Source organism: Mauremys reevesii, linkage group 22 (genome assembly GCF_016161935.1).
Source record: "Mauremys reevesii isolate NIE-2019 linkage group 22, ASM1616193v1, whole genome shotgun sequence".
Classification (NCBI taxonomy): Eukaryota; Metazoa; Chordata; order Testudines; family Geoemydidae; genus Mauremys; species Mauremys reevesii.
The window spans coordinates 822,590-837,970 of record NC_052644.1 but is presented as its reverse complement, the minus strand read 5'-3'; the positions used below and the strand labels follow the sequence as shown (position 1 = coordinate 837,970).

General features: G+C 61.3%; 1 protein-coding gene across 8 annotated transcripts; it reads left to right on the top strand.

Annotated features, from left to right (window-relative positions):
- Window positions 1-2,614: 2,614 nt before the first annotated feature.
- C5AR1 (complement C5a receptor 1) lies at window positions 2,615-13,639 on the top strand. Of its 8 annotated transcripts, none has more exons than XM_039510774.1 (3): window positions 2,615-2,785; window positions 5,689-5,828; window positions 12,587-13,639. In XM_039510774.1, exons 2-3 carry the CDS (start codon window positions 5,709-5,711, stop codon window positions 13,517-13,519), a joined length of 1,053 nt encoding a protein of 350 aa, XP_039366708.1. In that variant the 5' UTR covers window positions 2,615-2,785; window positions 5,689-5,708; the 3' UTR covers window positions 13,520-13,639. The 8 variants fall into 8 exon arrangements, with proteins under 8 accessions (XP_039366708.1, XP_039366707.1, XP_039366705.1 ...); XM_039510773.1 differs by lacking the exon at window positions 12,587-13,639 and adding an exon at window positions 3,380-3,426 and having other exon boundaries at window positions 2,629-2,785; window positions 5,689-10,356; XM_039510771.1 differs by lacking the exon at window positions 12,587-13,639 and adding an exon at window positions 3,380-3,449 and having other exon boundaries at window positions 2,629-2,785; window positions 5,689-10,356.
- The last annotated feature ends 1,742 nt before the right edge of the window (window positions 13,640-15,381 follow it).

Genomic DNA, 15,381 nt, shown 5'->3' with positions numbered 1-15,381 from the left:
TTTCAGGGGACAAGGCAATATGCCACGTTTATTATGACAACACAATTTGATTTATGACCAATAGCTAATACCTAATACCTATATATTCCGCCCCCCCCCCCCCAAATGTTCTGCAGCTGCTGGATAGTGACCAGTCCTGAACGTAGCTTGAGTCCGTAGCTTGATTTCGCTGCTTGGGTTCGCAGCTCGTGGTGGCTAACTGGCCAGGGAAGCCGGGCATGAGGAAGGGCTGGGTCTCTGTTGGGCGCGCACCGATGACCTTTGATGTTGGCAGCAGAACGTTACCCAAAGTCTCCCATCTCACCCAGCCTTTTTGTAGGCTTTAGTTTGAACAAGAGTCTATGGGTCTTGCTGTGTCCTGCCGCCTCTGGGAACTGGGTGATTGATCACCTGTCAATCGCAGACGTGACTTTCAGCCTTGGACCTGGCTTTGATCTTGTTTCGATTGCACCTTTGTTCTTTTCCTTTGGGGTGGACTCTTCTCACTTTGTCAGGGCTGTTGTCTGCATCTTCAGCCCTTGGTGTTATCAGGAGGGGCTGATGCTGGAGGTTGATTTAATTATCCACGCATCCTTCATTCACACACCTGAGCTGCACCTCTGAGTGGGTGTCTTTGTCCAGCCGAGGGGGCAGTGGAAAGTCCCACCCCTGACTGAGCCGAGTCCATCGTCAGGGAGCACATAAGTACTAGCTTGCTGCACCTCAGCAGCACCTTGGACTTCTATGCCAGGGAGCTGGAGACTGTGTGTCTCTTTGACAATTTAAACCTGGCCAGGTGCCTTCGTACCTTACTAGAGTCTGTGGTCACTGGGGGTTCTCTCGGGGGTTGCTGTGTCAGTGATCTGCAGAGCCGGGGCAGCACACAGAGGGAACACGCACGCAGCCGATTGATATCAACACTGAACAGAGCAGAGCACCACACCTGGGAGCATGTGACAACACTGGTGACCCCGACCGCTGATCTGGTGAGTAAGCGAGCTGTCCGCTGTAGGAACCGCAATCTAACATGGCAGAAAACCTCGAGCTAGGGAACCCCCTGGTCCCCTCCCTTTATATACCCACAGAGTTTGAGAACTCGTGGACCTGCTGGATTGCCAGTAAGGGGGGGTCTGTATGAATTTAAGAAAAGTGGGGAAACATGGACTGGCCTATGTAGAGCGATGGTAGAAACCGAGGCGCTAAAAAATAATAAAAGTAAAAAAGCAAGAATTCTGCCACGAATGTCTATGGCAGCGAGATGGTTGAAACAGCCACAAATCTGGCAGCGCAAGTAACAGTAACAAAGAAAGAGTTAAAAGGATCCAAGGAAGCTACACAGCCCTGGAATGCTCCCACCGCCCTTGCAGGGTGGCGAGCAGCCCAGAGACAACCAGCCATTGGGGTGGGTCAGGCTGTTCCTGGTTATCCGCGTGGGGAGTGTGCAAGGATGCGACTGTTCTGCTATCTGGTGTCCAGCACCTTTTAGGTGTGTCTCTGTCTGCAGCATCAGCCCTTCCCTTGCCAGCTGCTGGGAGCTGGGCCTGCCTCTGGCTCACAGCTTCACTTCGCTTTATGTTCGCAAAGTCCTGACCGTGACTTTAGCCCAGGCCTCAGGCCTCATGCCGGGCCTCTGACAAGAGTTTATGTTTCAGGGCCTCCTCTTACTACACCCGGAGCTCTGTTGCTCTGACCACTCGCCCCTGCCTAGCGCGGGGGCTAGGACCCTGAAGTCCTGGGTCCCAGTGGGGGGGTCGGGCAGGTGGGACCCCAGGTGCCTAATGAAGAGACAGCCCAGGTGCCCGTTTTCACTCACACAGGTGCAATCGTGGAGTTTCTCAGGTAGGAACGCAGCGGCAGAATCAGGCCTGAAGTGGGCCCCTGCCCCCCGCAGCTAGCAAAGGCCTCTCAGCTGGGAGAGCTGCAGGTAGCTACCCCAGAGGGGTCCCGTGTTCCTGCCCCAGCTCTGGGAGGGGGCTACAGTCTGAGGTCCCTCTGCTTCCCTCTCTCCTGGGTGGAAGGAGATGGAGGTCGGGCTGGTTCCTACCCAGCCTCCCGTAGCTACCCGCCCTTGCTGCAGCCTCAGCAGAGGAGACGTCTGAATGGGCGCTGGGATGGAGTCCCCACCAGAGGGTCCTCAGGGGCAGGGCCGAGGTGCGCCGGGGGGGTTGGGTTCTATGGGTAGCGCCCAAGAAGCCCCCTGGCAAGGAGCTCAGAGCCTGGCGTGGGGCGGGGCACTCGCCCACCCTGGCGCTGCAGCAGGAAGCAGGTTGAGATGAGGTTTTTGCTGAGTGAGTTAATCTCCCCAGGATGCAATTCCGTTCCAAACAGCCCCTTGGCGATCTCCTGTGCCCAACTCGTCGGTCTGCGCAGGGTCTCTCTGCCATCACCGCCTCCGTCCTGAGCAGGCGTGTGTTTGCACCGGAGCGGAGAACGTACCTTACGCTGTCATTTACCCCACGGGAGAGTGTAGCTGTTTCATGGGTGTAAACACCTGCATGAAGTGCTGGGGGGACGGAGAACGGGGCTGCAAGCCCAGAGCAGTTTAGGGGAGGGTGGCAGCACTGGGAATCCAACGCAGAGCTCCAGGAATGGGGGTGGAAGCCTCCACCACAGCCAGGTTCCTTTCTGGGCTGCCACCCCACCTCTGACCCACTCCCTGCTCCTACGGGCTGAACTAAGCAATTTCTCTGCAGAGCCCTGGAGCTTCCTGTTTGCGGCATTATAAAACCTCAGCCCTCGCTGCCTGTCCACACTTGCGAAAATCGCCTGCAGCACGGACGCAGCCTGCGGGGTCTGGGCACACGGGGTGAGTGCTTCCTTAGCTCTGTGCCTCGGGCCCAGAGCCATCTCTTCTCTGGGGCGTTGTGGGGCCTTCCAGCGGGGAACAGCCGAGCCCATGGGGCAAATGCCGATGTCGTCCTGCCTGCACTTTGCGGGCAGCTCCTGGCATTGTCCTTATCTCAGACAGGCACAAGTTGCTATGGATAGTCTGGGTTAGGCCTGGAAGCTTGTTGTTAAGCCAGTCGGGGCGTTGCTGGAAGTGGCCTGATCAAAGGAGGGCGTCTATCAGAATCCAGGTGAGATGGTGCCACCCACGTTAAGTGCTGGCTCTGGGCTGGTGCTCCTAGATCATTTGCTTTTCCTCCGGTCCCCTGGGCTAGCACTGATAGTCTGCCCACAGATCACCCCACGCCGGCGGTGCCTGCTCCCAGACCAGTCGTGTCCCAGGTCAGGATTTGCCTGTCGCGGTGGCTGCATTTGAGGTGGAGTTTTAGATAGGCTGTGGGTCAGCATGTGAGTTGTTGGAACGGTCTCGGGGTTTGTCCGTGGTGTGGCAAGCCTGTTCTGTTTGATGCTGACAGCTCAATTCCTGGCACCCGCGTCCTCTCTTCTCTAATAGGCAACTCTTCACTGCCGTAAAAGAGGTCTTGGGCTGCCTCTGCACTGGTGAGCTTTTTGGTATAACTAAGGTATGAATGGAAAGTGATGCAGTTATACTGGTGTCACCCGTGTAGACACACTTATTCCACATCAGGGCAGCGGCTTTCAGAGTAGTTGAGGTTGCTTGGGAAGGAGTTTGAGCTAACCGGGAAAAGCCCCTCCGATACGGGACTCAATGCCCCCTCAGCGGCATATCCCAGCGTAACTCGATTGGTGGGACTGGTCACACTTTCCTTTGTGGACCAGGCTTGAGATTTTCCCCTGCACCAGGGATTTTTTTCTGGTTCCAGTCTCTAGTTCAGTTAGAATAGTTTAAGTCAATGTTTTTGGCAGCTAGGGGCTTGGGCTGTGTTTAACCCAGCCTGGCTGGATCGGTGTAGAGCCACACTGCTCCGCCAACTAGCTCCGATATGTGTCTGGTGCCAGGGCACCCCCACGCCCTGAGCTGTCCGTCCCCCAGTAGTGATGACCACGCAGCCTGCTTCGAGCCCTGGCAGGAGGGCTCCTGTGTTTATGAAACTCTTCCTTTGGGAAATTGCATTGCTGTGTGGCTAGAAACTCTGCAGCATTGGAGCTGCCATCTGCCTTGGGCTAAAGAGCCTGGTTAGCTTTGTTAGCAACTGTACGTGCTGACGCGCCATCACTTGCTCCGGCCACCAGACCCCACTGCCCTCCCAGAGCTGGGAATAGAACCCAGGAGTCCTGGCTCCCAGCAGCCCCTGGGTAACCAATAGCTCCCGCTCCCCTCCCAGAGCTGGGGAGAGAAGCTGTGAATCTGAGGTTGTGCTGTTGCACGATCACATTATTCTTGTCACCAGCCTAAAGCAGGGGGAGATGCCGAGCTCAGGCACTTACTGCTACCCAGCTCGGCGCAGCAACCTGCACCAATCAGACGGGGGGTTTCACCGAGGGCCCAGTCCTGTAGGCATTGCTGCCCGTGCCTCCCGGATTGGGGCCCTCGCCCGGAGAGAGTGCTTTATAAATAGCAGTTCCTTTTCCTTCCTGCCCCAATTACGCGGCTTTGCTCTTTCATCACGGGAAGGACGCAACGTTGGGCAACTGGCTTCACAGTGCAGAGTCGTCCTGCAACTGGGCAGCCCAGGCGCAGAACGCGGAGACGCTCGGGCCCAGGTCCTTAGCCTCCAATGGGCATTCGCTGGCCTGTGCGAAAGGTGCTGGGGCCTCAGCCCAGCTCCCAAGAGGGCAGGCGTGCATCCACCCATTGGTACCGTCTGGGCTCCTGCAGGGTAGGCGCAGCAGAGAGGCCAAGGACTGAAGTCTTGTCTGCTCTGGGGGTCCCAGCTGCCCCCGTGCAAATGCCGCTGTGCGCTGTGATTTGCTTTCCAAGCAGCGTTCAGCTGGAGCAGTGCAAACAATGGCGTAGCCTGTGCAGCGGGGCAGGCACTGGAATCGGGGCAAATTGCCAGTGCAGCCAATGCCTGGGTGGGCTGTGGGACTTGGTCCCATCTCATCCTGGAGAGGGTGCAGCCGGCAGGGCCCCGGGGACGGTGCCTGGGGGAAGCTGTCCTGGTAGCACCTAGGCAGCAGATTCACTTTATCCAGCACCAAATTCACGCATGCTAATTCCTGCAGATTAAAACTGAAAACAAACCTGTAAGTGATTCCAGCTGCTCCGAGTCCCGTCTCCACCCACTTCCCAGCAGTTCGGGGCCGTGAGGTCCCCCAGACCAGGGGGCTGCTAGCTGGGAGTGGGGGTTTGGTTTAAAACCAGGAACATTCTCAAGGGCAGGTTTTTTTGGGGAGGTTAAGGATAGGAATGGGGGATGAACCCCAATAATTCATGGCCATTAAGCTGAGGTCTGGGTTGCGTGTTCCCCTGCTGTGAGACTGATGGGACCCATCACTCTTCCCTCCCAGTGTGGATGAGGCCAGGGCCTGTCTAGCATGGTATCCCGTCTGCGACAGTGCCCAGCACTAGCTCACTCAGAGAAAGGTGTAAAAATCCTCAGAGCTCTGGAGCAGCCTGTCCGCAGGGGAAGGTCCCCCCCCACAACACCCGTCAGCCAGTTTAGATCCCAGCCACACTTCCTGAGTCCTTCCCAGCGGGACGCCAGGTGGTCCCATGAGTACAAATTTTCAGTCCTTTTTTTAAAATCCTGCTAAGCTCCTGGCCTCACAGAGCTCTTATGTCGGTGAGTGCCACAGGCCGATCTGGATCTGTGTTTTAATAAAACGATGCGGTTACGGTTCCATTCCCACAGAGCAGCAGGAAATGACTGGCATTTCTATTTGATTGTTTGTTTACAGGATACAGATCCTGGTGCAGAATGAGCCACACCGACTCGTATGGTGACTACGATCCTGACTCATTTAACTTCACTGCGCCCATCTTCGACACGCCAGCTCCAAAGACTTTCCAGCCGACCCCCATCCTGTGGGTGTCTCTGGTTCTCTACTCCCTCGTCTTCCTGCTGGGCGTGCCGGGGAACGCGGCTGTCATCTGGGTGACGGGCTTCCGGATGAAGCGCACAGTGAACACCGTCTGGTTCCTCAACCTGGCGGTGGCCGACCTCCTCTGCTGCCTGGCGCTGCCGTTCCTGGTCGTGCCCACGGCCCGCGGCAACCGCTGGGAGCTGGGTGACTTCGCCTGCAAGCTGCTCCCATCCCTCACCATCCTGAACATGTTTGCCAGCGTCCTGCTCCTGATGGCCATCAGCGTGGACCGCTGCGCCCTGGTGACCAGGCCCGTCTGGTGCCAGAACCACCGCACGACCCGGCTGGCCTGGGGCCTGAGCGGGGCAGCCTGGCTCCTGGCTCTGCTCATGACCCTCCCAACCCTCATCTTCCGGACGACGCACACCAAGGAGTTCTCAGACCAAGTGATGTGCGTCCTGGAGTACGCTCGAGTGGCCAGTTACCAGACCACCGTCGAGGTGTCCGTCGCTACCTTCCGCTTCGCCGCCGGCTTCCTGGTCCCCTTCGTGGTGATCGCCACCTGCTACGGCCTGGTCCTGGCCCGCGTCCACAGGAGCCGTTTCACCCGCTCGCGCAAGACCATTAAGGTCATTCTTGTGGTGATTATCGGCTTCTTCGTGTGCTGGCTCCCCTACCACGTGGTGGGGCTGATCCAGGCCGCCCAGAAGTCCACCACCAGCCTCTTCAAAGGCGCCTCTGAGTCCGACCCCCTGATTGTGAGTCTGGCTTACGTCAACAGCTGCCTCAACCCCGTCATCTACGTCATCATGGGCCAGGACTTCAAAGACCGGTTCCAGCGCTCGCTGAAGACCATCCTCCGCAACGTGCTGAGCGAGGATTCGCTCTCCGTGGGTGACAGCAGGAAGAAGACCAGATCCACGCAGGAGACCAAGTCCACGATGGAGGACCGAAGCATCGGGGTGTGAGCTGGGGAACGGGCCCCCGGCAGCCCCACCGCAGGCTGGGCTTGTGACATGTCAGGCGACAGCTGCCTCCCCTTCGCTCGCCGTCGTTACCCTGGGGGGTCCGTGCAGGGGCACAGCCGTACAGCCACCGCCCCTCGCACGCCCCAGGCCCCTGCAGGCTGTGGGGTGGGGCAGATGGTGATATAATGCACATAGTGCCACCTCTATATTTGCATATCTGAATATTCATGCTTTCATTCTCCTATTTCCCCATCATCCAACCCTTTGGCACCTCACTCCCCTTCCTATCCTCCCAGCTCCCGCCTTGATTCCCCCCAATCTCCAGTTCCCCATGTCCCCCCTCCGCAAATTCCTTCTCCATCCCTTCCCCCCAGTCTGGCCCCACCCCCAACAGCCCCTCTGCCATAGAGACGGGACTGGGGCAACACCTGGAATCGCTCTACAACCACATCTCCATGGCTACAGGCCACACTCTGGGTGGGTCTCCTCTCTGGCTAGGGTCCTCTCTGTGGTTGGAGACCTCCATGCAGTGGGGTCTCCTCTATGGCTGGGGTCCTCCGAGAGAGAACCAGCCTCCAGGAGGCTAACTATGGAGATGTGGCGTATGGAGCCTCACCCTCAGCTCTGCAGCTGTCCCAGGCAGGATCCCTGCATTGGGTGCTGGTGGCCCTCGGCCCGAGCTCCTCTCTCCCAAGCTACGGGGGGTGACTCCTCTGCTGGGCAGCAGTAGAAGCCTGTTACCCTCTTATGCAAATCAGCCACGAGAGGGCGACAGAGACCTGCCCTCCCTAGTGCGGGGCTTACAGAGACCCAGGGCCGCAGAGCGTGACTCTCCCTGCCCCTCATGCAGTCGTCGGCACCAGCCCAGGGTGTGAAGCACAGGTCGGAACGGGGCAGCGTTTGGGCAGACACTCTGCATGGGTGCAGCCGAGCACCTGAGAGCCAGGTGCCAATGTGCATCCGTGCAAGCGGCCCCCGTGCAAGCTGCTGCAAGCAGCATCCACCGGGGGAAGATTACGGGAGAGTTTCCAGCTTCCTGCCCCTGTTGCCAGAGGCTCAGAATTTTCTGTAACTTCCCCCTTTTAGGGCTGGGATTTTGGGGATTAGGTTTTTGGATCCAATCGCCCCCCACCCCCTCCAGCACCCTGCAGGGGCACCATCCCGGAAATGTTGGTGTTTTGGGTTTTGTGTCATGGGAGAGGACGACTGGCAGGAAATCACTGCCCTCCTGCTCCAGGGCACAAGCCAGCCCCTGACTGACTGGGCCAGAGAGACTTCCCAGGAGGTTACAGGTCTGAGTGCACCTCTGCCACGCCCAGGCCTGGGACGCAGCACCCGGCGTAGCAGCCATGCTGACCCAAGGGATCTGAGTGAGTCCTGGCACCAGCAAGCCAAAGTACTGTTTGTTTTAACAATAGGAACAAAGCATTTGGGGGGGGGGTAGGGTTTTAAAAACACCGTCTGCGACCTTTTCTCTCCTACCTAAAACCATTCTGTGATGGGGATCTAGACAGGGCCAGCATCTGCAGTTGCCCCAGCGGCTCCTGCATGTCACCCTGGCCCCGCAAACAGCCTCTCTCCCCCCCACCGCCCAGGAGACGCTTGTTACAAACTGCTCGAGTCCCTTTGCTCGCCGGCGTGCACAGGCCTTGCACTATCTCCTACCAGCACTCAGGCATTTGCTGAGCAGTGGCTTATCTTGAGCTGTCCTGCGTCCTTCCTGCTGGTTTGCGCGGCCAGACACCGATTGAACTGAACCAACAGCTTCTTCCCGCAACGTCCACAGACAGCGGCCATCCCTTGCCAGGGCTCGGCTCCGGCGCCGTCACCCCTCGAGTCTCGTCCCTGCTCACTGGCCTCTGGAGCAGCTGGGACTGGCTGGGCAGAGGTAGAGTGAGTCCTGCCCTGATCCGTGGGCCCGAACCCCCCCCAGGAGGTCTCACCATGACCCTCCCTGCAGCCCCGTGTGATTGTGCATTGCTCCCTCGGGGCCTGGCAGCCCCGGTCCCAGCGGCTCCCCTCGCCCCTGGGCTGAGGTCCCCCTGCCCCGGCAGATAAACCGGTGGCTCTGTGGCTTGATCCTTGGTGCTACGCCTTCCTCCATTAGGCTGTACGGGGCTCTGCTGCCACTTACCCCGGGCGAGGCCAATGTGTTCCTGTGGGTATTTCCAGGGTTGCCCTTAACACAGACGTGGCTGCTGCCGTGTCTCTCTTGAGTCTTGCTGTGACGATGAGTGTGTGGGGCATGAAGCCACCTGTTTATTTGCCAGGGTGGGGGGACCTCAGCTCAGGGACAAGGCACCCGAGGGGCTGGGAGTGGGGCTGCCGCGCCCTGAAGGGAGCATGGGTGGGGGGTGACATTTAGCTCTTTAAGGCTGGGCTTTCCGGGGCGCTGGTTCTGCACACACTGTCCGGGGGGGTCTCTCTTTGCCAGGGTCCCCGCCAGCAGGGCCTACGCAGACCAATTCACGCACCACACAGTGGGGGTCCATAGGAATCCCGCCCTTCCAGCGCGCGGTGCTGCTCCCGGGAGACCCGAGTAACCACTCCCCGTGTTCAGTGAATAAACGAGCCTCTTTGTCGCTGCGTTTGAGTTTGTGTTGGGATGTTGGGCTGGTGCTGATGGGTTAAAAACTGAAAAGCAGAAGCCCTGTTCATAGCTGAGCTCATCAGCTCTGGCGTTTTCCTGGGCGGTGGCCGTGGGACGTGGCGAGGGACAGCTGCGGTGCCATGGGGCAGGGGCAGGCCATGAAAGCAGCGTGTCGGAAAGGAGCCGCAGGCTGGGTGCCTGGTGGGGTCTGGGGTCCGATGAGCTGGGGGTCTGAGGGGCTTCCCTCTGCCTCGGTCCATGGTCCTCAAGCTCACCAAGTCGGGTGCTTCCCGGCGGCCGTGGAGCACGACGTTCCCTGGCCCCAGGATTCTGATCCCATGGTCAGATCCGGGCCGGTGCAGGGGGGTCACGACCCAAGGAGCCCAGGTGCTGGGGGCTTTTCGATGTGCCACAAGCGAAGGGAGCGGGCGGGGCAGGGGCAGCACACGCTGGCTGGGAGGGTGCAAGCAGAACCATCCCCAGTGAGGCTGTGAATTATGTACGTTCCATTCTGTGCATCCGGTGAAGTGGGTTCTAGCCCAGGAACGCTTATGCCCAAATAAATGTGTGAGTCTCTCAGGTGCCACAAGGATCCTGTTCTTTTTGCGGCTACGGACTAACCCGGCTGCTACGCTGAAACCTGTGAATTATGGTCCCACCTAAAGGCCCCGATCCTGGCCTGGCCCCTCTTGTCTTAGGGGCTGCAGAGGACAGGCCCTGCCCACACCACTAACAAAGCCAGAGCCCAGCTGAAAGGTGGCTGGTTTGGTTACACACCTGACCCTGGGGCCAGCAGGATCCTGGGGGGGGGGCGTTTGGCAGTTGTGCCCAGGCCTCTCCCCCACCCCCCAGGGCAGTAGCAAGCCACTAACCCCAGTTCTCGTTTCCAGTGTTTATTTGGAGGCTGGTCACAGGACAGCTGGGGAATATTCTTGCTGCCCTAAGCAAACCGGCAGCTGCTGACACAACCGGCCCCGCACCCCTGCCCAGGGAGGCAGCTGCCCCAGCTCCTACTCGGCTGTGGGGGGGCGGGGGGGGTTGGGGAGCTGTAGGAGTTAGAAATGCAGAAATGCCGGGGCTTGTGCAAGCGGCTGTGGGCTGTTGCAGATGTTCTGGGTGGAGTTCTTAGCACATCAGCCTCTCGGGAAGCGGCCCCCATCTCCGCCCGGTGGAGGGCTATCAGTCCCCCTGCTTCGGGGCCGGAGCTGACCCCTCGCTGGGCAGGGGCGGGGCGGAGGGCAGGTTATCCCAGCACCAGCTCTGCAGCAGTGGGCGATGGCCTCTATTGAAGACTGGGCCGGAGGGACCCTGGGCTGGAGCCCCAGAGCAGCCAGGCACCGAGCGGGGAGTCTCTCACCAGCGCATTTTGACAGGGCCCCCGGCCAGCCCTGCTCTGAGGAGCAGCCGGCAGTGACCCACACCCTGCTCTGGGGGGAGGGACTCAGAGGCTGGGGCTAGTTTGTTTGCTTCGCTCTGTGCCATCCGCCGGGGACTGGTGCGGGTCCGTGTGGTGGGCCCTGCTTCATAAACTGACTGAATAGAAAGGACTAATCAAGGGTTCAGCGCCGGAGTCCGGCCGGCAGCTCGGAACCATCCCCGGCACGGAACCTGTGTCCGTGACACGCGTGTGACAGCTGAGTGAGTAACCCCCTCTACACGGCCCCGACAGCCTGTGCGCACGTGCTCCCTGCCTGGGCTGGGGCATTGACGGGCGAGCCCCGGGCCGGGACTGCGTGGCAAACACAGGGTGTCCCATCACCCCCCCCCCCCCCGGCTGTGCCTCCGGCCCATTCTGCTGCCGCTGCAGAATTCCCAGCTTCCCCATCTTCTGCAGCTTTGCATCTGCCTCCTGGCAGCCAGCCCCATTGCCCAATGCTCTGGTGTGATGCAAAGGAAACCGCAGGGCCAGATCCAGCTGAGCCTGGTCTTTTCAGGGAGGGGCATGCAGGGCAGGGGGTCCTGTTAACCCTTCGGTGCCCTGGGCTGAGTTTTCCCTTTATGCAGCAGGGAAGCAGCGACGACTCCCACCCACAGAGCGCAGCAGCGGCCAGCCCATGCCTGGGTGGGGACAGCTTGGAGCCGAAGCCCCAGCAGAGGAGGGTGAGCCAGTGGGGAAGGCACTGGGCTGGGACTCTGGAGATCTGGCTCCAGCTCACAGCTCTGCCACAGACACCTGCTGTGACCTGGGGTGAGTAACTCCATCTCTCCAACCTCGGCCCCCCGCTGCCATGTGGGGAGACCGAGCCCTCTGCTGTCCATTTGCATTGCTGGCTCGTTGGGGCAGAGCCTGTCTCTCACTCTGCGTGCAGCCCCTGGCACAACGGGGCCCCAGTCTCAGCTGGGCACACAGAGTGTGACTGTGTCAGTTGGGGGGGGTCACTCCCCCACCGCTGCAGGCCAGGGTGACGTCAGAGCAGGGCCCTGTCCCATGCCAAGGAGGTCGTGGTGGCAAGAATTAGCCCTTCATAGAATCTCAGGGTTGGAAGGGACCTCAGGAGGTAACTAGTCCAACCCCCTGCTCAAAGCAGGACCAAGCCCCAGGCAGATTTTGGCCCAGATCCCTAAATGGCCCCCAGAAGGATTGAACTCACAGCCCTGGGTTTAGCAGGCCAATGCTCAAGCGGGGTGGGGGGGCATTACTGCACCCACTAGGCCGTGGGCAGAGAATCCTGCAGCAGGGTCCCCCCGACTGGGATGTGGCTGCGGCATGTACATGGTGTGGGGGGATTTTATCCAGCAGGCAGGAGTCCCGGCTGCTGCTCTGGGTGTCTCTAACCCACAGAGAAATCATGGGGCCTGGAACGGCTGAGCCGGGGGCTGGTTGGTGAAATCATGCACGTGGCCTTGTCGGGCTCTCGTGGCTCCTCCACGCGTAGGACCAGCCTCTGGCGCAGCTGCTGGGGGTGCGACACCAGCACGGGAAGGGGCTGCGGTGCCTACAGGGGGACCCCCCCCAGGTCTATGCAACGATACATCCAGGCCTGGCAGGCTCCTGCAGCGAGCACCGGGCCTTGGGCAGATGGTGCCATTTCAGAGCAGAAAAGGGAGAGAATTTTACTCAACCCGAATTTGGTTTTTAGGGGGCGGATCCTGCTGCAGAATGAGCGTCACTGAGTTGCATGAGGACTACGATCTTGACTCATACGGTAACTTCACTGCGCCCATCTTCGACGTGACGGATCCACAGCCGACCCCCATCCTGTGGGTGTCTCTGGTTCTCTACTCCCTCGTCTTCCTGCTGGGCGTGCCGGGGAACGCGGCTGTCATCTGGGTGACGGGCTTCCGGATGAAGCGCACGGTGAACACCGTCTGGTTCCTCAACCTGGCGGTGGCCGACCTCCTCTGCTGCCTGGCGCTGCCGTTCCTGGTCGTGCCCGCGGCCCGCGGCAACCGCTGGGAGCTGGGTGACTTCGCCTGCAAGCTGCTCCCATCCCTCACCATCCTGACCATGTTTGCCAGCGTCCTGCTCCTGATGGCCATCAGCGTGGACCGCTGCGCCCTGGTGACCAGGCCCGTCTGGTGCCAGAACCACCGCACGACCCGGCTGGCCTGGGGCCTGAGCGGGGCAGCCTGGCTCCTGGCTCTGCTCATGACCCTCCCAACCCTCATCTTCCGGACGACGCGCACCAAGGAGTTCTCAGACCAAGTGATGTGCGTCCTGGAGTACGCGGGAGTTGGCAGTTACCAGACCACCGTCGAGGTGTCCGTCGCTACCTTCCGCTTCGCCGCCGGCTTCCTGGTCCCCTTCGTGGTGATCGCCACCTGCTACGGCCTGGTCCTGGCCCGCGTCCGGGGTAGCTGCCTGGTCCGATGGCACAGGCCCACGGTGGTCGTGCTGGTAGTGATTGTCGGCTTCTTCGTGTGCTGGCTCCCCTACCACGTGGTGGGGCTGATCCTGTCCGTCCACGCCCCCAGCGCCCGTCTGTACAAGCTGGCAGACACCACCCAGCCCCTCGTCGTCAGCCTGGCCTATGTCAACAGCTGCCTCAACCCCTTCATCTACGTGGGGCTGGGCCGCGGCTTCCGGGGCTTGGTGCAAAGCCGCCTGGCTGACGTCCTCCAGGAGGAGGGGGCAGCCCTAGGGGGTGAGGCCAAGGCTCAGCTCACCTCCACGAGCAGCGGGCAGGCCACAGAGACAAAGGTTTAGGTCCATGGGGGCAGGGCCACCCAGAGGATTCAGGCCGACACTTCGGCAGAGGGTCCCGGGGTGGAAGGACCCCCCATCGCGGGTCTTCGGGGCACTTCGGCGGCAGGTCCCGGAGCGGAAGGACCCCCTGCTGCCGAATTGCCGCGGAAGATGCTCCAGGGGCCCGGGCCCCACGAGAGTTTTCCAGGACTCCTGGAGCGAGTGAAGGACCCCGTTCTAGGGGCCCTGAAAAACTCTCGTGGGGGCCCCTGCGGGGCCCAGGGCCTGGGGCAAATTGCCCCACTTGCCCCCCCTCTGGGCGGCCCTGCCTGGGGGTCCCCCAGCTCAGAGAGCAGGGGACTGGACTGACCAGGCGAGATGCTCGCACCCCGGCTGCGGTGCACTGTGGGATGCTGAGATGTGGTACCTTGCGGGTACCACGTCTGTGCCTGGCGTGGTCGCTGAGCCTGGCTGGTGCTGTGACGTGCGGGGAGCCGAGTCTCTGCAGAGCCGGCTGGAGGGAGCAGTAAGATCTGCTGCCCCCCGAGCATCCTGCAGCCCCTGAGCGAAGGGGCCAGCTCCGTATTACCACTGAACTGCTCCGACTGGAAGCTCTGGGGGCAGGGACTGTCTCTGTTCTGCATGTGTACGGTGCTGCTGCAATACAGCTCATCCATAAATCACAGCCTTGTGGCAAACCCTCTCCTGCCCCTTTCTTGGCTGGCCTGTGAGAGCCTGGAGCATAGGGCTGTGTGTGCCTGGCCCCGATCCCTGCCCCAGCAGAGCTCTAAAGCAGAGGTGGGCAAACTATGGGCCCGCGGGACTCTCCTGCCCAGCCCCTGAGCTCCTGGCCTGGGAGGCTGCCCCCGGCCCCTCCCCTGCTGTTCCCCCTGCCCCACAGCCTCAGCTCGCCGCGCTGCCGGCGCAATGCTCTGGGCAGCGGGGCTGCGAGCTCCTGGGGCAGCGCAGCTGCAGAGCCGGGGCCTGACCCGGTCTCTGCTGCGCGGCGGCGTGGTGGCTCCAGCCGGGTGGCACCTGACCCGGTCTCTGTGCTGCGCGGTGTGGCTGGTTCCAGCCGGGCGGTGCAGCTGCCTGACCCGGTCTCTGTGCTGCGCGGCGGCGTGGCTGGTTCCAGCTGGGCGGCGTGGCTGCCTGACCCGGTCTCTGCTGCGCGGCGGCGTGGTGGCTCCAGCTGGGTGGCACCTGACCCGGTCTCTGTGCTGCCCGGTGTGGCTGGTTCCAGCCGGGTGGCACCTGACCCGGTCTCTGTGCTGCCCGGTGTGGCTGGTTCCAGCCGGGCGGTGCAGCTGCCTGACCCGGTCTCTGTGCTGCGCGGCGGCGTGGCTGGTTCCAGCTGGGTGGCACCTGACCCGGTCTCTGTGCTGTGTGTTGGCGTGGCTGGCTCTAGCCGGGTGGCACCTGACCCGGTCTCTGTGCTGCGTGGCAGCGTGGCTGGTTCCAGCTGGGCGGTGTAGCTGCCTGACCCGGTCTCTGTGCTGCGTGGCAGCGTGGCTGGTTCCAGCCGGGAGGCACCTGACCCGGTCTCTGTGCTGCATGGCAGCGTGGCTGGCTCTAGCCGGGTGGCACCTGACCCGGTCTCTGTGCTGCGTGGCAGCGTGGCTGGCTCCAGCCGGGTGGCACCTGACCCGGTCTCTGTGCTGCGTGGCGCGGCTGCCTGTCCTGGTGCTCTGGGCGGCACGGCGGTAGCCACCGGTGCTCCAAGCAGCGCAGTAAGGGGGCAGGGAGCAGGGGGGTTGGATAGAGGGCAGGGGAGTTCGGAGGGGGGTGGATAGGGGTCAGGGCAGTCAGAGGGCAGGGAACAGGGTTGAATGGGGGCAGGGGTCCCCAGGGTGCACTCAGGAAGGAGAGGGGGGATTGGATGG